This window comes from Meles meles, chromosome 1, assembly GCF_922984935.1.
Source record: "Meles meles chromosome 1, mMelMel3.1 paternal haplotype, whole genome shotgun sequence".
Classification (NCBI taxonomy): domain Eukaryota; kingdom Metazoa; phylum Chordata; class Mammalia; order Carnivora; family Mustelidae; genus Meles; species Meles meles.
In genome coordinates, this window is record NC_060066.1 from 171,077,407 (window position 1) to 171,103,243 (window position 25,837).

Below are 25,837 nucleotides of genomic sequence, written 5' to 3' on the forward strand. Positions count from 1 at the left end.
ACCGTGAAAGAGCAAAAGCAGGATATGTTCTTTATCAGGGCTGGCCACTTGACAAGAGCCAGGTATGGAGTCAGGTTGCCACCAAAGGGACATATTCCTGCTTTTGTGATGTGGATTTGAGTTTTGGAAATTGTTGTAGGTGATTTGGATTATGTTAGGTAAAAGTAATGGGTGGTGTAGCTGGGCAGTGCTGTTTGGGGTCAGGTGTAAATGGTACATCAGTAGATACAAATTCCAACTGACCCTAGGAAGCATTCCCAAGGACAGGCCAAGGGGAACCCACACATGGCCTTATTAGGGGCCACAGTGAAGGAAGGCGGTCACTGCATTTGTGTGAAACTCTGACTTATTACTTTGTCATTTTTCCCCGTTAAAAAATTCATTATTGGCTGTGTGGCTTGAAAAAATGCCCCTCCTTTTAGTTTGTCCAGACCATACCAAGATCTCAGGAAATCCCATACTTTATAACTGTTAAGTACCTCGGCTTCTTCAGACTGCTTTCAAATGTATTGTCATAGTCAATGCTCCTGTTCACTCGCCATCGGAAGGACAATAATCTCCCCTCCTATCGCCATCTGATAAATAGCCAGAAAGGGGGTAATTCTCCTTGGTTTCCGGTGTCTATTCCTGGAAATCCACCCAGAGCTTTCTGAAATGCACATCTGCTCAGATTGCTGCCTGGGGCTCAGTGAGGCCCCCATTGAACCTTGCACAGGAGACCCTGCATGACTCAGCCTCATTCTGTCACATCTTCCTCACCTTGTCTTTTCAACCTGTCCCTTCCAGTCTTCCTTCAACATCAGCTTCCGTACACCTGTCTGAAGACCCTAACTTCTCCAGATAGCCATGTGTTTGCTGGTGCTGATTTGTCCCTTTATCCCCTCGGTCAATCTCTTCCTTTCATTTTAAAGTACTCTTTAATAAGATCTGCTTTGGAAGTCTTCCTCCACCCCGTCTCCCCGGGGAGAAAACTGACCTCCCCTCCTCCGTTTCTGTCTCAGCGAACAACACAGCAGCAAATGGCCCTTGCCACGTGGTACCTTAATATTTGTGTGTCTTGTCTCTGTGATCAGAGTGTAGGCCACCGTGCCCATGGTGTCTCTCTATCTCCGGAACTCAGCATTCATGTCTGACCAACACTGCAAGGAGGTAGTGGGAAAGGAAGTACAGAGGAACAGAATGCCAGGGGGCCAGAAGAAATATCAGTGAAAGGAACACAGCATCCCTTGGTGGTCAAGAGCACAGGGCTCAAGTTCTGCCTTAGTAGACCACTGGCTAGGAGACCAGAGGATTTGGAGACCTGCTTTTTAACCTTTCAGAACTCTTTATCATGTGGACTAGTGATATTTTCCCAGTGGGAGGGTCCTGGAGATGAGGTGAGATAAGATATTTGAAGAACCTTCTCTGTTACATGCTACAGCCTCCTGTGGGGCTGCCTCCCCCTGGGCATTCGGTGGCCATTCAGAGGTAAGCCAAAGACTTGGTGTGCATCCTTGTGAAACTTTGTCTAGTGGCACTGCATTCAGTACCACAATAAATACTTGCTATCCATGAAGCATGAATGATGGAAGAAAAGCACAAGTAAGTGGGAAACGGAGCAGGTAAGTCAGAGCTCTATAGCACTCTCCCTATTGCATGTATTTAGGGGGCCACGCGTGGAGGGATGCTGGGAAGAAAGCAGGTGATGAAAGTCCTCGGAGGCCGCAGGAGCATGCTGCCCAGGAAGCAGGGCCCTGTGAGCGATGCCACCCAGACAAAGGCCTGCCTCCAAGACCCGAAGCTGGCCAGGCACTCCCTAGGCCACTGTGAGTTGCCTTTCCTCCTGGTTTTCTTCACCATCATCACATGATCTTTAAGTTGTGGGTGTCTAAGATGTTACTTTCTTTTATAAATATTTATTGAACATTTATTATGTGCCAGGAAACTTACCCTCACGAGGCAGTTGTGCAGTCATGGAAAGAGCACTGGATTTAGAAGTAGAAGACCAGAGAGGACTAGGTATTGGGTACACAAAGAAAACAGATATCCACTCCAGCCCAGTAAACCATGGCAGACCACTGACATTTCGTGTGTTACAAATCAGTTATAAGAAGAATAAATAGGCAGTGATCATAAGATGAACTCCAGGTCCCTTAAAATATGCCTCTGGGCTAATTGCCACATCCTTGCCTCACAGGTCCTTCGCTGTATACTCTGCTGTATTCTGTATATCCTGTTTTAAGTGTTTAAATGTCCCTGTCATTTCACCTGATCTCTGTCTGGAATTCTCTACCTGCTGATGTCCTAGGCATCCTTTAAGTTCTATCTCAGAAGTCACTTCTTCTGAGGTCTCCCTTACCTCCATCCATCCTCCTCTTCCCTGCTCCCCAGGGACCACAATTCCCCAGTCTTTCTGTTTCTGTGGCACTGAAACAGCAACCAAGTGACCACGTCTTCATATTAGGCTTTACAGTTAAGCATTTCTGGGACGCAGGCCCCCTATATACTAAGCCCATCATCTTAGGAAACTTAGAGGGTTTCATGTACAAATGGGTTTGACATTATTTTCTAGGGCTATTTGTCAATGTTTGTAAACTGTATATTTCATGTGATCACTAACTGTTAGTTCTCTTCATTTATTTCCTTCTCTAAAAAAAGTGTAGCATACCTTACATTATAATACATGGGGTATGTGTTTGTCTCCCATGGTACATGGTGGGCACCATGTGATCGAGACCATTTGGTATTTTTCTCTGTATTTCTGCAACCTGGCATAGTGTCTGGCACACTGGAGATCCCCCAACAAAACTGTGTTAAAGAAAGGAGTAAAAGAATAAATCCAACTTCGGTGAAACTACGGTAGATTTGACAACATGAATTATTCTCTTGACTAAGAAAAGTAAAGAATAAATTTTTAGAAAATGTATTAAAGTGTCACAGAACAGATGTAAAAAGAAGCATCCATATACTCACAGGAACCAGGAACCCTGGAAGGTGAATGCCAGAGCTATTCTTGCCCTAGGGGTTTTTACTGAGATCTGAATCTCTTGAGCTCCTGTTTTGACTGTGTGATGTGCAGAGGACAGGAACTATATCCCAGGGCCTGCTCCAAGTGAGTTTATAATTGGAACTCCTGTATGAAGTCAGGACCTCACAGGATTATGTCTACACAGAATGAATAAGAGTGTGCCTACAGTAAAAAATAATATATTGTGTACTTATAAATTTGTTATAAAAAGATTTCAAACGTTCTGAACACAATACAATTTTTTTTCAAAAATAAATGGAAAAGGGAGAAAAAGACATTTTGATACTAATGATACATGAGAAAGCACAAAGGTGGCATAAAATCAAAAACTATGCCTTAAATTGAGAAGTAGGTAGACTTGTTTTGTTTTGTTTTGTTTTTGTTTATTTACAGCATAACAGTGTTCATTGTTTTGGCATCACACCCAGTGCTCCATGCAGTACGTGCCCTCCCTATTACCCACCACCTGGTTCCTCAACCTCCCACCCCCCCGCCCCTTCAAAACCCTCTGGTTGTTTTTCAGAGTCCATAGTCTCTCATGGTTCACTTCCCCTTCCAGTTTCCCTCAACTCCCTCTCCTCTCCATCTCCCCATGTCCTCCATGTTATTTGTTATGCTCCACAAATAAGTGAGACCATATGATACTTGACTCTCTCTGCTTGACTTATTTCGTTCAGCATAATTTCTTCCAGTCCCGTCCATGTTGTTACAAAAGTTGGGTATTCATCCTTTCTGATGGAGGCATAATACTCCATTGTGTATATGTACCACATCTTCCTTATCCATTCATCTGTTGAAGGGCATCTTGGTCCTTTCCACAGTTTGGCGACCGTAGCCATTGCTGCAATAAACATTGGGGTACAGATGGCCCTTCTTTTCACTACATCTGTATCTTTGGGGTAAATACCCAGCAGTGCAATTGCAGGGTCATAAGGAAGCTCTATTCTTAATTTCTTCAGGAATCTCCACACTGTTCTCCAAAGTGGCTGCACTAACTTGCATTCCCACCAACAGTGTAAGAGGGTTCCCCTTTCTCCACATCCTCTCCAACACGAGAAGTAGGTAGACTTAATCTGGAATACAGGGGGTGAAAAAAACAGAAGTGAGAAAAAGACCAGCTGAAGTGAACTAAAGAGTTACAGGAGAGCCTTGAATATGGGGCTGAAAACTATTTTCATGCAATTATGTACTGTCCGTGAGGAGTCACTATAGATTTGAAGATTATACCATGAAGAAAATAGTCCAAAGAGGATTATTCTGAGTAATCTGTACATGCTGCTAAAGCACAAAGGGAGTTGCTGAGTCCGTTAATAGTTCTTTGCAGTACTTGTTTGAGTAGCACAAAATGTCTAATCAAGGAGAGTGGGCATAAAATCAGAGAGTTTTGAGAAGAAAAAATACAATAGAGTGTCTTTCTATACTCCTTCTATGCAAATAGGCCTCTTGGAAAAATGAATGAAATAAAAGTATCACTTTTTTTGGTTGAAAAAATTAACACAACATAAACCCTTGTAATCAAAGGAAACTTGGTGCTGGGCAAAGAAAAAAGAATGATTACCATAAGCTGATCCTCATGTCCATCAGCAGTTCAAATCCTCACCAGTATGTGTGTGGTCCAAAAGAAGGCCAATGTAATCTAACGTGGTTTCAGCTTGGTAGCTCTCCCAGACAACTGGTAGAAGCAAACAAAATCCTCTTTGATGGAACAAACTTCTATCCCAGGTTTAAATAATTCCACAATATATACTTCTAAAAATTAACAGTTCATAAGACAAAAATTACTAAACACACAAGCAAACAAGTCACAGTGATTGAAAACCAGCAGAACAACAGACTCTAGGAGCCAACCTGCAAGATAGTACAGATATTAGAATTATTAAACACAAAGCATAATATTTAATATATTTTAAAAATTAAAAAATATGAACAGGGAATAAACGGATTTGAAAAAGATAAATATTTTGATAAATTGATATAGAAATGAAGTGAATTAATTATACATCAGATTAGACACAGGTGAAGAAATTAAGGAATGAGAAGATAAATCTAGAGAAATTATCCAAAATATATTCCACAGAGGAAACGATAGGAAAGAATGAAAGAGAGGATAAGAATCCTCAAGGATAAAAGGAGAAGACTTAAAATAACGTCAAATCAGAGTTCTACAAAAGGATCCTAGAAAGAGTGGAAAGGAAGAAAAAATAAAGAGATAATGCTGATAATTTTTTAGAATTGTTGAAAAATATCAATTTGTACATCCAGAAGCCCTTAAGTTCTCAAGCAGCATAAATAAAAGAATTCCACACCTAGTTATATCTTAAGGAAATGGAAGGATATTGAAGAATAAGAAAATATCTTAAAATATCTTAAAAGTAGAAAAGGTAAAGGCCAGTCACCCAGAAAGAAACAAGCAGGCTGATTGCTGAGTTCTCATAAACAAGATTGTGTAACTTGAATACAATGTTGTTGAAAGATATTGAATGTCTACCCAGATTTGTATAACTAGTGAAAATGCACGTCAAGAATGGAGGAAAAAATATGGTATTTTCAAACAAATAAAAAGAGATTTTAATCACAAAATAAACCTTCTGATGGTGATTCTAAAGTGTTTAGTTCAGGCAGAAAGAAGATGATACCAGATAGAGAATTTTGGATGCAAGAAAGAATAGCAAAAGTGTCAACCAAATAAAACAATAACATCCAGCTATGGAGAGGGGAAACATACTGAGTATTAATAGCACATACTTTGGGAAGGTAACTCAAAGCATTCTAAGGTCTTCAATTGTGAGTAACAATAGTAATTTATGCAAGCTTTAGAAGAGTAGCTAGAACATATTCATCAAAAGATACTAGAGTGAAAAGCAAGGCACAGAATGGGAGAAGTTACTTGATTTATACATATATTTGACAAAGGACTCCAATATGGAATATATAAATCTTCTATAAACATCACTGTATTTAGAAAATATAAAGCAGAAATCAGAAAAAGAAATTGAGAGACATTGGGAAAAGAAGAGGTACTTGACTCAAGAAGATATTCAAAAGGCAAATACATTATGGAGGAGCGTTCACCTTCATTAAGTCTCCAGGAAATGCAAATGAAACCTACACTGTGATATCACTATCCGCCCACCCAAACGGCTAAAATAAAAACCACTAAAAATATCAAGTCTTAGTGAAGTTATGGAAGAACTAGAGCTATCCTACATGGCTGGGATTGTAACTGGGGTAATCACTTTGGAAAACTGTCTGGCAGTATCTATTAAAGCCCAGCATATGCATATCCTATGACTAGCAACCCCATGCCTATTCTTATACCCAATAGAAATGCATGCTTCAATTTACCAAGACATATACAAGATGTTCACAGCAGAACTTTTTATAATAACCTCAAACTGGAAACCATCCACATGTCCATCTAAAGTAGAAAGGATAAATGTAGCATGTTCACACAATGGAATCGTTACGGGGATGAACAAATTATAGCCATATGCAACAGCACGGATGAATGTCACATAGTATTGAAGAGAAGTAGGCAACACCAAGAGAACATTCTGAATGATTCTATTAACATGAAGTTCAGAAATGAGCAGAATTGACCTCTGATATTAGGCAGTATGATGGTGGCTCCCTTTGTGGGAGGGAACAGGGACTAGAACAGAGCATGGGAAGGGCTCGGGGGCACAGGCAGTGTTAGGTTTTTAGATGAATATGTTAGATTTGGGAAAATCCATTGAGCTTGACCCTTAAGATTTGTGCTTTTTCCTGTATGTTACCATTAAAATTTAAAACACACTGGGATATCGGGCTCTCTGCTTGGCAGGGAGCCTGCTTCCCTTCCTCTCTCTCTGCCTGCCTCTCTGCCTACTTGTGATCTCTGTCAAATAAATAAATAAAATAAAACATACTAGGATAACTATTAAAAGATAGCACATATTCCTTCCAAACAAACAGAAAACAAAGAAGAAAGAGGAAGATGAGGGGGAAAATAGAGCATACAAAAAGTATGTAATGAGATAGCAGGTGTAAAATTTAGTATATCAGTAAACATTATTAACTCAATACACAAAACACTCTAGTTAGAAGATGTACGCATTCAAATCATTCAGTATTAAAAAATATGGGAGTGCCTTTTATGTGCCTGGCCCTGTTCTAGGTGCTGGGGTTATAACAGTAGACACACTGACCAATATACCTGTGCTTATGAAGGTTGCATTCTGATCGGAGGAGACAGATGGTAAGTATGTAAATAATAAAATCCCCACTCTGTGGAATGGCATGGTAGTAAATGTTATGGGAAAATATAACATGAGGAAAGAGAATCAAGCAAGTGGAGGCAGTAGCAGTTGCAATTTTAAAGTGTTCGCAGGTGACTCCAAAGATGTCAAGTAGATGAGAGCCAAGTGTGTCTAGGGTAAGAATGTTCTGGGGAGAGGGGAGAAGGCATGCAAATACCTGAGGCAGGAACCTCCCAGATGTGGGGGCAGAAGAGCAGGAAGGCTGTGCGGCTGGAGCAGGGTGTAGTAGGAGATGAGGTCAGAGACATGACAAGGGGCGGGCCAAATAGTGGGGGGGCTCCTGTAGACCATTCCAAGAACTCTGGCATTTCCTCTGACAGATTTTTAAGAATGAATGAGAGGTTTTGAGCACAGGAACAGAATGATCGGATTGTATTTAAAGAATCATCCTGGCTGAAGTCATGAAAGAAGAAATGCGAAGGGATAAATCAGGGACCCGTTAAGAGCTCGTTGCAGTAACGTGCGAGAGATGATGGGAGCCTGGAGGAACATACGTGGTAGACTTGAGATGCGTTTGGATTCAGGATAGCATTGGGAAGTAGAGAAGGGACTCAAAGATGTCTCTGTGTTTGGGACCCGAACAACTGAAAGGACGGGTTGCCACTTTTTATTGAGATGGAGTTGACTTCAGGAAAAGCAGATTTGCAGAGAGAAACTGTCAGTTTGGTTTGGAGCATAATGTGTTTAGACAACCAAATGGGAGTGGTGTGAAGGCTGATGGAGTATCTAGAATTTGTGAAAGATGTCTAAGTTAGAGATGTAAATTGGGGAGTTGCCTGTGTTTTTAAAAGATGCCATAAACTTTTACATATGCTGCAGCCAAAAGGAAGGATTAAGAAAGAAAAAAAAATGGCTTGAACTAGGCATTAAGCACCTGGGTGTTTAGCATCTCTGCTTGGTGCTGGAGAAATTTACTGTAACTCCTTAAGGAAAAGCAGCACTTTATGGCATAATAAGGAGGTGACATGCTTGAGACGGTTCAGGGTCTACATGCTAACTGACTTCTGATCAGGGGGTAAAACCTTGTTGTTTGGTTCATTTAATTGACACAAGGCAATTTGCTTATTGCTTATTTCTCAGATATATCCCTTCTTTCTGATTAATAGTTCATGTGTGAAAATGGTTCTGGATCAATATTCAAAATATTAACCCATGCCAATTGATAAAAGTGTGGCAGTTTTATGGTTATGACAAGTTTACTGCTCTGTGAAATAAACCAGCACCTGCAACTAGCTACTTGGGCCAACAATGCCTGTACATTTTTCAACCTGGCACACCATCTTCTGGCTAATTCCCTCACTAAGAAATAAGAAATGTTAACATGTTCAATCAACTCCTCTAAGAAATCTGAAGAAAAAAATGCCACAAAACTGGATGAGTTCATCTAGATTTAAAGAGAGAGAAGAGGCACCTGGGTGGCTCTGTCAGTTGAGTGTCTGACTCTCGGTTTTGACTCAAGTTGTGATCCCCGTGTCATGGGAATGAGCCCTACATCATTGGACTCTGTCCTCAGTGGGGAATCTGCTTGAGATCCTCTCTCCCTCTTCCTCTGCCCCTCCCCCCATGCTTGTGGGTGTACTCTGTCTCTCTCAAATAAATAAATAAGTCTGTAGAAAAAGGTAGAAAATCCAGGGCTATACCCTGAAGGATCTCACTATCTGAGGTCAGAGATTAGAGAAGAGTCATCCAAAAAATTTACTGGTCAGGGGGGTAGGGATAGGGTGGCTAGGTTATGGACATTGGCAAGGGTATGGGCTATGGTGAGTGCTGTGAAATGTGTAAGCCTGATGATTCACAGACCTGCACTTCTGGGGCAAATAATACATTATATGTTAATAAAAATAATTTTAAAAGAATTTACTGGTCACTAGGCTAGCACTCTTCATAAATACATATTCATCCTTGCCACAGTCCTGTAAGAGTTGGTGTTATTATTGTCCCAACTTCAGAGAACCATAACTGAGTCTCTGCAAGGTGAAGCAGTGTGCCAAAGAAGCGTACACACCAAGATCATAAACCAGTTTCAGTGTATGAAGTCTGCTTTTCCTATTCTTGCCTCCACTGCCATGGCATATGCAAATGCATTTATGGTAGCAGTTGATGAGCTACTCTTCGGGACTTTCTCTGTTTTCTTTACAGGTGGGTATGTGGAGGCCTTGGGAGTCACTACAGAAATGCCAGGTGAGGGGGCCTGTAAGCCTCACTCCAACTCAGAGGAGACATATGATGACGTTGAGTATCCCGGGAGAGCGGGGTAAGTGTGGTAATACTAGTGATGACTGTGGAGAGACTAAAGGTACGGCACAACATGTTCATGGTCTTTGCATTCTTTCTCCTTGTAGACCACAGTCAGACCTTTCTAACTCATTTGCTTCTGATAATGGTAAGTATAAGAAGACATTTGGAACTCTCAGTAGGAATTGCTGAGTGCTTCTGCGGCTGATTAGTGTAAGGTGTCTCTGATCTATATATACTTGCAATAATGCCTGTCGGGCAAGGTGATGATAAGCTGGGTAGGAAAAGTGGTCCAAGGTATGTGTTAACAAATGCACTTAGAATCATGAAGGTGAAGATGCTAATAATGGGGCTCTTGTGGCAATAAATCAACTTCACTGTGAAATGTCCTCCTTCCTGACTGCTTCACAGTACAGGTCTGATTATAGGAATGCTTATTTTTTTTTTATTTAAATTTTGTTAGCTAATACAGAGTGCAATATTGGTTTCAGGGGTATGATTCAGTGGTTAATCACTTACATCCAACACCCAGTGCTCATCATAATAAATACCCTCCTTAATCTCCATCACCCTTCTAGCCCATTCCATACCCACTTCCCTCCATCAACCCTCAGTTTGTTCTCTATCATGAAGAGTCACTTATGAGTTGTTTCCCTCTCTCCTTTGTTTCTTTTCCCCTTCCCATATGTTCATCTGTTTTCTTTCTTAAATTCCAGGAATATTGCTTACTTAACACAGAATCATGGTTTCCCAATACTTTTAAGATCAACGTTTGCATGGTCTAGAGCTTTGATTGGTTGGCTTCTACTTGCCATTGAGCACACTCAGTCTTCACCCTCGAGATCCATTCATGCCTTCTTCCTTTAGCTTCTCTGACTTGCCAAGCTCCACCACAGGGTGTTCTCCTGCGTTCCTCCTTCCCTCCCCGGGCCCCTTTGCCCACGTGACTTTTAATGTTTCTTCTGATCCCAACTCCTTCGTTATTGCCCCAGGGAATACTGCCCTTGGTATACAGTCTCATCAGTCTCCTAGTACCTAGGCCCTCCCTCTTAGCACTTTATAGTTATAATTTTGCATGTATGCGATTCTTCCATTAATAACAATCTTCCCTCCTGGATTGTTACTTTCTTTGCTTGCTACTTTTCCTAGCCCTTAGCAAAATGCCAGGCACACCAAAACTACCTACTGAATGTGAATGGATAAAGAAATAATAAAGGAGGGATAATCAAATGCCTTTCTGGTTGCTTTTGTCTTCCTTAGAATGTCAGAATTTTAGATGGTAAAACAACCTCAGAGATCATGAAATCTAGTACGCCATTTTAGACAGGAACAAAGGCATGGAGAAGTTAAGTGACTCTCCTCAGCTCACTATGTGTGAGTCACATTTTAAACTTAAAAATCCTCCATTACCGGGCAGTCTCAAAGTGTATCTATATACTTTAAGCTCCTACGTTGGCTAGGGAACAGATTATTCAAGATGCCTTTTTTTTCTCCATTATTGCCCCAACCTTCAACACAGTGTGTGATGTTTAATAGACTCTGAATGTTCTATATGAAATATGCAAAGGATGAGGGTAGAAGGATAAAATCTGTTAATAAACCCACTTTCTTTTACTACATCAGATCAGACTTGGAATCAGGTGGAAGCAAATACGAATTTTCATTTTGTACATACTTTTATAGAGGTTTAATTATTTCTTACCATATGCTTATTTAAAAAACAAAAAAAATGTGCTTGACAACATACCTAGCACCTGGTAGGTATCCAGTAATTTCTTATGAAATATGAATCTGAACTATTGTCATATAATAAATGAAAATCATTTTTTTTATTTTAGAAGAAAATAATGAAGAAATGTATGAAGAGGTCTATAAAACAAAGAGCAACTACCCCAAAATAGAGTGAGTTTCTCTCTTTCTTAGCTTTGTAGCTAATGGTATTTCCCTGTTAGCGTAAGAAAACCAGAGTTGAAGAAACAACCCCCTTCCCTTGACCCTATCATCCTTAGGGAGGATTTGCATCAAGAGGAAAGATAAGATATTTTAATACTATATTGTGATGAATAAGAGACTTGTGATTGTATGCAATCGTATGCTATAATTTTTAATTATATTGCTTCCTCTTTTGAGAAAATGTCCACCTCTCAAAGTACAGGGCTTTCATATTGTGTTAGGATGTAAGTGAGAAAGGAGAAGTAAATATCAATAAAACTTGCTTCAGTTCTATCCTAGTAGTTCTAGGAAGAAATCAATGGTTATGACTTAACTTGTGTCTTTGCAAGTTAATAAGACTGTCTCTAGGATTTTTGCTTAATTTAATATCTAGGAATTCCATGTTATCAGAAATACTTTTTCAAATGGGCATTATTCATCAATTTTAGTTAGTGGGGCACTTTGTGGAAATGAGATAGCAATGGTCGAAAAAGCAAGAAGGATGAGGGTTAAAGGGAGGAGTACGGATCCATACTGGGTGGGATGCTGTGGGTGTATCATTCCCTCTCCCTACCCCCTAAAAACCTGAGAGCATATCTGGAAGAATTTTAATCCTTAACTGGGCAGTAAATATACCACCATCGTTGTGACATCATTCAATAAATTGAAGGTCAATGACATAGATTTCAGGAGCCAGGAATTTCGAAACATATTTCTAGTATAGTTTATAAACTATGCTACCCGAACTCGTCTTCTCTAAAAGGAAGACCTTGCTTTGTATCCTCGAAATAGAGACCATTTGGGGTAGATGAAAGTTTGTACTGAAGTATAATTCCTTTCAAAGCTGGCTGGTATGTGTTATTTCATATTGGTACCTAAACAAAGAAGAAGAGCATGGATGTTGATAAGGCATTTCCTGTCTCTTCCTGGAGTGAGGTGTGTTCTGGGATGAGCCTCTTCCATCTCCATCTCCAGGACTCTCTGAAATGCCATGTTATTTATATTCTCTGATTCCTCTTAGTTTAGATGGAAAAGAAGCACTGAAAAGACTGCGGAAATTCTTCAAGAAGGAAAAGGATAGATTTAAAATGAAGAAAAACAAGTTGAAAGAAAACGTAAGGTAAAAAGTCTTTCTTACTTCCCCCCCTAACCCAGGGGAGGCCTAGCTGTGCTAACCTGGTAGTTTTATATCCTATTCTCAGAAACAGAGCAGAGGATATCTGAAACTAAAACCAAAGGCCCTAGTTAACACCTGCCTCCTTCTTTCCAATTTGTGAGTGAACCATACTAATAAGACAGTGACCACATCCCTTTTGGAAAAAAAAAAATTTGATAATAAGTAGTTGTAAACAAGGATGGAAGGAAAGTCTTAAGCAAAGTCTAGACAGCAAATTTTTCCTATCACCTTTGGCATATATTCCTGGTAGCACTAACTGTTATCAATTGTATCCTTTTAAGCCTTCTTAGCCCTGCAAGTTCCAGTGGTTTTCGTTGTCTACACTTTGTATTCTAATTTGCCTCTCTGGAGTGAGGTAGTGTGTATAGAGGGGAGATGAACTTTCCAGCTAAGTGGTTCATGTATCTCAAGGTCTTAGACCTGGAGAGGACCCTCCCAGATCTCCCCAGCTAATTACCAACGTTTGAGAAGGCTACAGGTCTACTAGCAGTAGAGATGGGAAGCCTGAATTCTGGGTTCTAGTTTCAGCTCTGCCATTTTTCATTGTGCAGTTGGGGGCAAATCATGATCCTGCCCACATTTCCTCTTGCATACAAGGGAGACTCAGAGGTACTTCTCTAATATGTAGAAATGGATAGATCTGTTTTATGAGGCAGGGGATGATAAAATAATTTCCCCAGTGTCATCAGGTATACTGGCATGGGACTGTTACTCTACCCTGAAGATTATAAAACCTCAAAGTTACATGATTTTAAGTCCAACTGTCTGCTGGATCTAGATCTACCAAGAGAGCCAAAAGAACATGAGGTTCATAAATCATAGTCCTTACCATGGAAATAGAGCTGCAGTGGTCAATAAGAACTATGCACAAAGGCATTCTCTGGGCCTAACAGGTTAGATGCTTCTGACAAAAAATTATGATGTCTGTGGTCCCTTAGAAATTTGATCCAAGTGAGGGGCACCTAGATGGTGTAGTCAGTTAAGTGTCCAGCTCTTGGTATCAGCTCAGGTCATGATCTTTGGGTCATGGGATCCAGGCCCACAATGGGTTCTGCACTTGCTATGGAGTGTGCATGGAGTCCCCCAAAGGGACCCTCTCTCCCTCTGCCCCTACCCACTCACACTCTCTCTGAAATAAATAAATCTTTAAAAAACTGATCTAGGTAAGAATGCTAATATTTTTAAATGCAAATCTGATTTCCTTTTTCTTATGACTATTCAGTGAATCCTTACAACCTTAGAACAAATATCCTGTACCTTCCTGTGGCAAGTAAATACTTTATGGCAGCTCCCTTCTTACCTGTGCAGTTTTATCTCTCACTCAGATTTCCACGCTCTACCATGCCTTATAAGTGCCCCACAGATCTAACTCTGCCATCATACTGCATGCCTCTTGCCTTCCACCAGGACATTCCTTTGGTCTTAAATGCACCTGCCCTCCTCCAACCTCCTTTGATTAGACTCGAAAGTTCTAGTCTTCCCTTAAAATATGGCCAAATAGGGGCGCCTGGGTGGCTCAGCGGGTTAAAGCCTCTGCCTTCAGCTCAGGTCATGATCCCAGGGTCCTGGGATCGAGCCCCGCATCAGGCTCTCTGCTTAGCGCAGAACCTGCTTCCTCCTCTCTATCTCTCTGCCTGCCTCTCTGCCTACTTGTGATCTCTATCTGTCAAATAAATAAATCTTTAAAAAAAAAATATGGCCAAATAGTATCCCTTCTGGGACACCTTCCCTGAACCTCCCTACCCAAAACTGGATCTCCTGTTTCTCCTGTGTATCTCCCTAACATCTAGAGCATGTCTTATAACATCTATTAATACTCTGAGAAACCCTTTTTCTTAGATCAGAGAGCCTCAGGGTAACAAGAGAAATCCATATTATCTAGTCCAACCCAGTACACAAGCTTCTCTGCAAACTTCCTAAAAAAACAAGTATCTATGCCTGCACACCATTATAAAAGCAAATTACCACCTGCAGAAAAAGGTGTTTCATCTTTAGGAAGGTCTATTGAGATTTTTTTCCCATAAATTTTAGCATAATCTGCCTCTCTGCCTTAATTGTTTCATTTAATAACATGTAGCTATAACAAGACAGGAAAGAAATTTTATTATCTTCTGTTGAGCTTTTTGATCGAGGGTTCCTCTTTTGAACACCAACTCCTGTTCATTACTTTGCCTTCAGAGGGAAGTTGTAACCATGGGAATGTGACATTTAAAAAGAGTAAGGTTCTTCCAAAACCAGAATGAAACAAAACAAAAAAAGAGTAAGGCTCTCCACCCTCTCTTTGTCTCAGACACACACATTGCCTATTAGGATAGTCATTAAATGGCTTGATTTAGGTATAAATAAATCAAGAATTAAATGCCACCAGCCTTACTATGCTACAAATTTTACACAGGAGTTAGTTGTTAAACCTGATCTCACTCCCTGTCCTCCAGATGCACTGACTTCTTTGCTTTTCTTTTAAGTACCAAGCACACCTCTGCCTTAAGGTCTCTGCATTTGCTCTTCCCTTTCCCAGAACACTCTTACTCAGATAACTATGTGGCTCGCTCCCCTACTCCCTTCAGGATTCTGCTCAAGTCACCTTACCAGTAAATAAAGCCTTCCCTGACCATCTTCTGAAAAATGGCAAACCAACCTTCAACTGCAGCTCTCCAGCCCCCTTATCTTGCTCTTTTTCAATTGTATTTATCTCCTCGTATGACCCAACGTAAATTTCCTTGTTTTGTCTGCTTCACCCTACTGGAATCCATGAGGGCAAGGATATTGACTGTTTGGTCCATTGCTAGATCTCATACATGAAGAACCATGCCTGGGACATGATAGCTACTCAATAAATGACTATTGAATGAACAAATGACCTGAAGGAAGGAAATATTCTAGATTTTTTGAGGCTGAATTTATAGGTTTAAATAGGAGCTACAACCACCCTGGCCCAACTGAAACTGTTAAGAAAGGCTCCGTTGATCGAGGAGCCCTTGAGTGGAGAGGCCAAGGATATGTGCTAACTAGACCTTGAGGACTAGGAGGGTGAAGTGCTTCACATGGGTTCTCTGTCCAATCTTCACAATGACCCCATGAGATAGAAACTCTTCTCTCCATTTCACAGATGAAAAATTAAGGCTTTGAAAAGTTATGTGACTTGCACTGGGTAAGTGGGTAAGTGGCAGAACTGAGAGTCGGATTCAGCTCTCTAACTCCAGGGACCAGGTGCCGCTTCTCCTCTATTCTGACAGCACCTAGTCTGGTCATACAGTTACCAAAATCAGGACCAGTGACCACCCTCAGCTCCTTGGCCAGGCACATCCACTTAGGTACACCCCGCCCAGCTCTAATACTCACCCTGCGAGATAGAGCTAGTATGCACTTTAGAAATGAAGACACCAAGGCTTGCGTAAAGGTTAGCTGGTTTTTCCCAAAAGTGCTATTTCTTTGGACAATCCTGTATTGTGTTCTTATCACACAGTGCTGTACTAATTTACTTTAGGTCTCCCTCATTAAACAGTAAGCTACTTCAGGGTAGAAACTTGGTTTGATCATTTTGTATACACAACACATGGGCCTGGACCATGGTCAATGTCCCCTTAATACCTGTAGGACTGAACTTAAATTAATTGCTTAAAATACATGAATTTTTTTCTACCACACCATACTTCTGTCCATCTCCTTAACTGTGTAAACAGTCTACTTGGGCCAAATGTCCTCTCCCACTTAACAATCTGCTATCTTCCATTTCTCCCTGGCTTGGAACTCTGCTCTCAAGATATTCTTTTGGCTTAACCATATACAAAGGCAGGGTCCTGTGTCTGCAGAGGGTAGTTCTCTTTGACCATATTTATCCCACAGGGGATATCCAGATGCACCTCAAGATATCGTGGGTTGGGTTCTAGACCACTACAGCAAAGCAGATGTTACGATCAACTGAATCAGATTTTTTGATTTCCCAATTCATAGAAAAGTTGTATTTGCACTATAGTGTGGTCTATTAAGTGAGAACAATGTCTAAAAAAGTACATACCTTAATTAAAAAGTAATCTAGTGAGTCATAATCACTGATCACAGATCAGCATAACAAATATAATAAAAGTGAAAATGTTTGAAATATTGTGAGAATTACCAAAACATAACAGAGACACAAAATAAGAAAATGCTGTTGGAAAAATAGTGCTGATAGATTTGTTTGATGTAGGGTTGTCATAACCCTCCATTTATACAAACCACAGGTTATGTATGAAGTGCGGTACAACCAAGTACAATAAAATGAGGCATAACTGTATTTGGTAGGCATCTGGAAAGGTTATAAGGCAGAAACAGGATCTTGTGGATGGACAAAGGCAGAGCCTGAGGTTGTCTAGTTAGGAAAGGGGAGCAGATAATGGGTGGTCCTGGGGATATATAAGCTCATTTTTTAATGGTGGTTTGGAATTGAGGGGAAGGTTAATCAGAACAAAGCTGTAGGGAAGTTTTGCTTCACATCTTTGCCTAGACACACCTGCATCAAGAAACCTAGTCATCAATAGGTTATTTGAGATGGATCAACTAATCTCTCTGAACCTGGTTTTTTTCTGTAACCCTTTTATGTCTTTTGTCAATCTACAGTGCATTTTCAATTTCGCTGCCTGATTTAGGTAAGTGACATTCACTAATTGCTGGTACAAAACTACTCAGCATTAGCATATTCAGGGGCAAGGAGAGAGAAGGAGTCATTCTTCCTTCATTCTACATTTAATGAAAAATTGATACATAAAAATCAAAGATGTTTTACACACCTTATTACTTACTTTGAGGAAGATGAGTAATGAGTAACGTTTCTTAAGTAACTACTGTATACCAGGCCTCTTAAAATCCCAGAAAAATAGGTATAATCTTTTCAGGGAGGCTTAGACCCACATCCATACTTTAGTGATCTGAGATTTGTACCCAAATCTCTCTGATTACAAAGTTTGTGCATTTTACAGTGTACCACATAGCATCTTGAAGGAATTGACAGCCAAATCACCCTAATTAAGACATAATAAGCTGGGCAGGATCACGTTACAGTACACATACTAATTGCATCAAGAATGGGTCATTGGAATATTCTTTGCTTCAATATGAAAACAGTAGTGCACAAATTAGCATATTGCCTGATATATAGTATGATCTCAATGCATGTTCAGTAAGTTGAATCTGTCAATAAAAGAGGGCTGAGTTGTTTCTCGGTTTTTGTTTTTGAGCTCTAGCCATGATGGTACTTTGAGTTCTCTCTGATTAGGCAATTCAAATGTATATTATATTTCAGAAATATGAGTTGGCTGTACTAAACAAATGAAGGTTATATAAATAAACCTGGTAAAATCACAGGTCTCCCCAAATTCTCTTGGTCCAAATAAAAATCTAAAAAGCCAGCTTAGAACAGGTATGCATTAATGTCCATAAGAGCCAAACTATGGAAAGAACCTAGATGTCCATCAACAGATGAATGGATAAAGAAGATATGGTATATATATATATATATACAATGGAATAGTATGCAGACATCAAAAGAAATGAAATCTTGCCATTTGCGACAACATGGATGGAACTAGAGGGTACTATGCTTAGCAAAATAAGTCAATCAGAGAAAGACAATTATCATATGATCTCCCTGATACGAGGAAGTTGAGAGGCATCATGGAGGGTTAGGGGGGTAGGAAAAGAATAAATGAAACAAGATGGGATCTGGATGGAGACAAACCAAAAGAGACTCTTAATGTCACAAAACAAACTGAGGGTGGCTGGGGGGAGGGGTGTAGGGAGAGGGTGGGGCGGTTATGGACATTGGGGAAGGTATATGCTATGGTGATTGCTGTGAAGTGTGTAAACCTGGCGATTCACAGACCTGTACCCCTGGGGCTAATAATACATTATGTGTTAATAAAGAAAAAAAAAAGAACAGATATGCATTGTACTGCCACCCAAATTTATGAATAATCAATTATGAATTATGAATAATTATACAAGAAGTTCTCAGACTCAAGTGGTGAATCACTTAAATAAACATGGATTCTGGGGCACTGGGTAGCTTAGTTAAATGTCTGACTCTTGATTTCAGCTCAGATCATGATCTCAGGTTTGTGAGATAGAGCCTTGTATTGGGCTCCACAATTGGACATGGAACCTGCTTAAGGTTCTCTCTATCTCCCTCACCCTCTGCCCCACCCTCACTTGTTAAAAAAAATTATAGAATTCTCTGTCGAGCCCCAGGAATGTGAATATCCTAAACTGAAAATGTCTAATTGTGATTATTCACTAAAATTCAATTTTTTGCAAGATTATTATAGAAAAGCAGCTGCCTATGGTTTGAAAGAAAAATAATGGAAGAAAAATCTACATGAATATTCTACTTAAACTGTCTTTTTCCCAGGAATTAGGAAAAGCCCTCTTACTATTCTAGAAGTAGAATATCTTTGTCCAGCTCCAGGATGATGGGAACCTACTCTAAAAATGATCCTTTCAGCAATGCATATTTTCCGAAAATCTGCATGAAATTAAATTGATATAAATATATGTCTGTGTTTGAGATATTAGGGCATGCCACTATTTTTTCATCTCTCATTTAAATTTCTCAAATGGAGATTGTTTTTGTTCTTTGATCCTTCCAGCCTATCTGCATTCTAGACAAGACTTTGATAAAACAGTTGTGGGGATACACCTGGATAATTGGGTTTTGTGGATAATTTGTAAAGTGAGGGATTGTAAAAAACCACACCTAATGACTATTTTGGTCCTGTCTTGAACCCAGAACTTAGGTCTCAGGAAGCTATTATCTATGATAATGTGGAGATAAATGAAAAAGAGTCAAGGTAAGTCATTTTGCCTCATTGGTCATCCCTACTGATATGCAACACATTTTCCAATGCTTTGTTAAATATGGTCAGAGGACCACCTTTACAGAGACTTAGAGATTGGATGAAAAGTCAGCTTGTAACATAACATAGACAGTTAGTAGTCTGAATCACCTAACATTAGTAGGTGATTCAGAAGTTACTAGAGCTTTCAATCTGTTTCATATCTTTGAATCTAGAGGCTTGGAACTCATTTCAATGTAACACACCATTATTTAATAGCCTCTTATGTACAAGGCAGCCTGGAGGATAGCAAGCACTGTCTGACAGATCCTCTGGTCTCAAATATGAAATAACTATAACATATTGAGAAACTGTCCTGAAACTCGATGCCCTCTCTCTAGCTATTTATTATCTATGCTTTCTCTCCCAACTAGATGACTAAAAATAAAGGTCCCCTGTGCACATTTTTTATTCATATAGGGTTCTAAATTTTTTGCACTTATAAACACTATTGCTATAAATATTTTTACTAATCTCTTCTATGACTATGTCCAAGAATTTGTCTAAGAGATACTTAAGGGAAGGGAAATGCAAATTATGTAGAGAAGGCAAATTTATAAGAAAAACACCGACCTGATTTTCCAGGTGGTTATACCAATTTACAACCTTCCCAACCATTTCTAAGGGGAATATTGATCCACCTTCTCACCAATACTTAGCACAGAAGAAATTCTTAATTTTCATCAATTTAGTAGGTATAAAATACTAAGTGTTGAGCCCCTTTTAATATGTTTATTCACCATTCATATCTTTCTTTCTGTAGGCCTGTTGACACTTTTTTCCTATTTACCTATTGGGCTGATGGTCTTCTTATTTATTTGTAGATTTTTAAAATGTATTCTACATACCATTCCTTTGTCAGTTACATATATTGCAGACACCTTCTTGTATATTGTAACTTGACTTTGCAGTGTTCTTCCTAGTCTTCTAATGAATAGAAATTCTTAAGTTTAATGTATTTGAATTTATCAATTGAGTGTTGCTTTTAAAATCTTTTAAAGAAATCTTCATCCTAAGATCATATGATATCCTCCTGTATTTTCTTCTAAAACTGCTAAGGTTTTTGCCTTTTATATTTAAACCTTAGACCTATCTGGAATTGATTTTTGTGTTTTCGTACTATAATGAAGTAGCTAGGAATCCAATTAAATTTTCTACCATATGGATAAATGTCCTACATGATTAATTGACTAGTACCACCTTTCCCCATGGAGGTACAATGTCATTTTTGTCATACTAACTTTCCATATGTCTGAAGGTCTGTGTCCACGCTCCCTTTTCTATTGTCCTTTCCATCTTAATTGAATGGTGCTCTGAAACATAATAAGATATTAGTAAGTACTAAATAATAAGTACTAAAGTAATAAGATATAGAAGTATGGATAAGATATTAGTACACTGAGAGAATAGTTGATATTAGTGCTTTGACATGTTCTAAGATGTGATTTATGCCTAGTGTGTGGTCAATTTTTATAAATGTTCTTTGAATATTTTAGAAAAATATGACTTCTCTAATTGTTTGGTACAATGATCAACTGATGCTCTTTAAATCATTCTCTTGTTAAAAAATGTATCTATTTGTGCATTTTAAGATACTTTACCCAACAGTATTTGGAAGAAATGGGTTGAAATCTTAAATAAACATGGTAGATGTGCCAATTTCTCCACAAACGTGGCTACTTTGCATGTCACACTTTGGTAGGTAGGTATTAGATTGAGAAATCTAAACAGCTCTAGATGATGGTCACTAGATATTCCAGACCTTTGCTTTCATTTCCTTTTGTTCATTAGAATGTCTCCTAGAGAGTTAGCAAGGGAAGGGAGAAGATGGGGATCTTGAAAATGGCACTGGTACAATTTCTACAACATGGCATCCATGGCACTTGTAGTATATCCTCTTAACTCTCTGAACCTTAGTTTCTTAACCTATGATTTGGTAATAAAAATCCTCATATAGTGGAAAGAAGGGCCATTTGTACCCCAATGTTCATAGCAGCAATGGCCACAGTTGCCAAACTGTGGAAAGAGCCAAGATGCCTTTCAACAGATGAATAGATTAAGAAGATATGGTCCAGGGGCGCATGGGTGGCTCAGTGGATTAAAGCCTCTGCCTTCGGCTCAGGTCATGATCCCAGGGTCCTGGGATCGAGCCCCACGTTGGGCTCTCTGCTCAGCAGGAGGCCTGCTTCCTTCTCTCTCTCTGCCTGCCTCTCTGCCTGCTTGTGATCTCTGTCTGTCAAATAAATAAATAAATCTTAAAAAAAAAAAGAAGATATGGTCCATATGTACAATGGAATGTTATGTCTCCATCAGAAAGAACGAATACCCAAATTCTGTATCAACATGGATGGGACTGGAGGAGATTATGCTGAGTGAAATAAGTCAAGCAGAGAGAGTCAATTATATGGTTTCACTTACTTGTGGGGCATAAGGAATAACATGGAGGACATTGGGAGAAGGAGGAGAGAAGTGAGTTGGGGGAAATCAGAGGGGGAGACGAACCATGAGAGACTGTGGACTCTGAGAAACAAACTGAGGGTTTTGGAGGGGAGGGGGATGGGGGTTGGTGAGCCTGGTGGTGGGTATTAAGAAGGGCATGTATTGCATGGAGCACTGGGTGTGATGCATAAACAATGAATCTTGGAACACTGAAAAAATAAAGAAGACCATGTCTTCTTAATCTATTCATCTGTTGAAGGGCATCTTGGCTCTTTCCGCAGTTCAGCAACTGTGGCCACTGCTGCTATGAATATTGGGGTACAGATGGCCCTTCTTTTCTCTACATCTGTATCTTTGGGGTAAATACCCAGTAGTGCAATTGCAGGGTCATAGGGTGCTCTATTTTTAATTTCTTAAGGAATCTCCACACTTTTCCAAGTGGCTGCACCAACTTGCATTCCCACCAACAATGTAAGAGGGCTCCCCTTTCTCCACATCCTCTTCAACACTTGTTGTTTACTGTCTTGTTAATTTTGGCCATTCTAACTGGTGTAAGCTTGTATCTCCATGTGGTTTTGATTTGAATCTGCCTGATGGCTAATGATGATGAACATTTTTTCATATCTCTGTTAGTCATTTGTATGTCTTCTTTGGAAAAGTGTCTGTCGTGTCTTCTGCCCATTTTTTGACATGATTATCTGTTTTGTGTGTGTTGAGTTTGAGGAGTTCTTCATAGATCTTGGATATCAGCCCTTTGTCTGTAGTGTCATTTGCGAATATCTTCTTCCATTCCATGGGTTGCCTCTTTGTTTTGTTGACTGTTTCCTTGATGACTTGATGAAGTCCCCAAAGTTCATTTTTGCTTTTGTTTCTTTTGCCTTTGGAGACATGTCTTGAAAGATATTGCTGTGACAGATGTCCTTATACTATTTTGAGTTTATCTCTGTGTGTAGTATAAGAAAGTGGTCCAGTTTCATTCTTTTGCATGTAGTTTTCTGGTTTTCCCAATACCATTTCTTAAATACACTTTTCCCCCTTGCATATTTTTGCTTCCTTGTCAAAGATTAATTGACCATATAATTGTGAGTTTATTTCTGGATTTTCTATTCTGTTCCATTGATTTATGTCTATTTTCTGCCACTACCATACTGTTTTGATTTCTATAGCTTTGTAGTATATCTTGAAATCTGAGATTGTGATGACTCCAGTTTGTTAATCCTTTTTTTTTTTTAAAGATTTATTTATTTATTTATTTGAAAGACAGAGATCACAAGTAGGCAGAGAGACAGGCAGAGAGAGAGGAAGGAAAGCAGGCTCCCAGCCAAGCAGAGAGCTCGATGCGGGGCTCGATCCCAGGACTCTGGGATCATGACCTGAGCTGAAGGCAGAGGCTTTAACCCACTGAGCCACCCAGGCGCCCCTGTTCATCTTTTTAAAGATTGCTTTGCCTATTCAGGGTCCTTCGTGGTTCCATACAAAGTTAAGGATTGTCTGTTCTAGTTCTGTGAAAAACAATATTGGTATTTTGATAGGGACTGCATTAAATTTCTAAATTTCTTTGGGTAGTATGGATACTTTAACTATATTTGTTATGCCAATCCATGAGCATGGGATATCCTTTGTGTCATTTTCAATTTCTTTCGTCAGTGTTTTGTAGATCTCAAATTATAGGTCTTTCATCTCCTTGGTTAAATTTATTCCTAGATTATTTTTTGTGCAATTATAAATGGGATTGCTTTCTTAATTTCTCATTATGCTGGTTCATTATTAGTGTATAGAGATGTAACAGATTTCTTTATATTGATTTTGCATTCTGCAACCTTACTGAACTTATTTATCTGTTCTAGTAGTTTTTTTTTTGGTGGAGTCTTTTGGGTTTTCTGTATAGAAAATCAGATCACCTGCAAATAGTGAAAGTTTTGCTATTTACCAATTTGGATGCTTTTTATTCCTTTTTTCTTCTCTGATTGCTGTGGCTAGGATTGCCAGTACGATGTTGAATAAAAGTGGTGAGAACGGACATATATGCCTTATTTCTGATCCTAGGAGGAAAGCTCTCAGTTTTTCACCAGTAAGGATGATGTTAGTTGTGGGTATGGTTTTTTTTTCAGTTATGGCCTTTATTATGTTGAGGTATGTTCCCTCTAAACCAACTTTGTTGAGAGTTTTTATCATGCACGGATGTTGTAGTTTGTCAATTTTTTTTTTCTGCATCTATTAAAATTATGATATGGTTTTTATCCTTTCTCTTGTTGATGTGACATATCATGTTGATTGATTTGTGAATATTGAACCACATTTGCATCCCAGGAACAAATCCCACTTGATCGTGGTAATTTTTTAAATGTATTGTTGGATTTGGTTTGATACTGTTTTGCTGAGGATTTTTGTATCTATGTTCATAAGAGATACTGGCCTGTAGTTCTCTTTTTTCGATGTGTTCTTTATCTGGTTTTGGAATAAGGATAATGCTGACCTCATAGAATGAATTTAGAAGCTTTCCTTACTCTTCTATTTTTTGGAATAACTTGAGAAGAATGGGTATTAAATCTTCTTTGAAAGTTTGATAGAATTTACCTGTGAAGTTTTCTGTTCCTGGGCTTTGTTTCTTGGGAATTTTTTGATTATTGATTCAATTTCATTGCTGGTAATCAGTCTGTTCAAATTTTCTATTTCTTCCTGATTCAGTTTTGGTAGGTTATATGTTTTCATAATATTCTCTTATAATCCTTTCCATTTCTGTGGTATCTGTTGTTATTTCACCTCTTTTTTTCCTGATTTTGTTTGAGTCTTCTCTTTTTTGTGAGTCTAGCTAGAAGTTCTTATCAATTTCATTGATCTTTTCAAAGAAGCAGCTCCTGGTATCATTGATCTGTTCTATTATTTTATATTTCTATATTGTTTATTTCTGTGCTGATCTTATTATTTCTTTCTACTGGTCTGGGTTTTCTTTGTTCTTTTTCTAGCTTCTTCAGGTGTAAGGTTGGGTCATTTGAGATTTTTGCTTCTTGAGGTAGACCTGTGTGTCTGTAGACTTCCCTCTTAGAACAGCTTTTGCTGCATCCCAAAGATTTGAAACCCTTGTGTTTTCATTTTCATTTCTCTCCATCATCTCTTGATTTCCTCTTTGATTTATTGGTTGACCCATTCATTGTTTAGTAGTATGTCATTTAACCTTCATGTATGTGTGTTCTTTTTAGATTTTTTTCTTGTAGTTGATTTCTAGTTTCATAGTGTCATGATCAGAAGACACATGGTATGACGGATTTTTTTTTTTAATTTATTGAGGCCTTTTTGTGACCTAATATGTGACCTATTCCAGAGAATGTTCCTTGTGCACTTGAAAAGAATTATATTCTGCTGTTTTAGGATGGAATGTTCTTAGATCCATCTGATCAAATGTATCAATCAAAGCCACGGTGTCCTTGTTGATTCTGTTTAGATGAGCTGTCCATTGATGTAAGTGAGATGTTAAAATCCCCTACCATTATATTACTGTCAGTTACTTTCTTTACATTTGTTATTACCTTTTTCATGTATTTGGGTGCTCCCATGTTGGATGTATAAATATTTACAATTGTTATATCTTCTTGTTGAATCATTCCCTTGAGTATATAGTATCTTTTTTTGTCTCTTGTTACAGTTTTTGTTTTAAAGTCTATTTTTTGTGATAAAAGCATTGCTACCCTTTCTTTTCACTTTCATTTGCATGAAAAATGCCTTTTTATCCCTTTATGATCAATCTGCAGGTGTCTTTAAAGTGTTTCTTGTTGGCAGCATATAGATGGGTCTTGCTTTTTTATCTATTCTGTCACCCTGTGTCTTTTGATTGGAGTGTTTAGTCCATTTACATTCAAAGTAATTTCTGATAGGTATATAT

At 38.9% G+C, this 25,837-nt stretch overlaps 1 protein-coding gene across 4 annotated transcripts in view; it reads left to right on the top strand.

Moving 5' to 3' along the window:
• The window catches only part of FYB2 (FYN binding protein 2), a 122,824-nt gene that overhangs the window by 84,622 nt on the left and 12,365 nt on the right, over window positions 1–25,837 (top strand). For all 4 annotated transcript variants that reach the window (XM_046026124.1, XM_046026126.1, XM_046026127.1 and 1 more), the window contains exons 9-15: window positions 1,646–1,805; window positions 9,445–9,559; window positions 9,648–9,688; window positions 11,379–11,442; window positions 12,494–12,592; window positions 17,249–17,277; window positions 19,413–19,473. In XM_046026124.1, coding sequence (XP_045882080.1) covers window positions 1,646–1,805; window positions 9,445–9,559; window positions 9,648–9,688; window positions 11,379–11,442; window positions 12,494–12,592; window positions 17,249–17,277; window positions 19,413–19,473 — 569 coding nt within the window. The remainder of the gene's footprint in view (window positions 1–1,645; window positions 1,806–9,444; window positions 9,560–9,647; window positions 9,689–11,378; window positions 11,443–12,493; window positions 12,593–17,248; window positions 17,278–19,412; window positions 19,474–25,837) is intronic.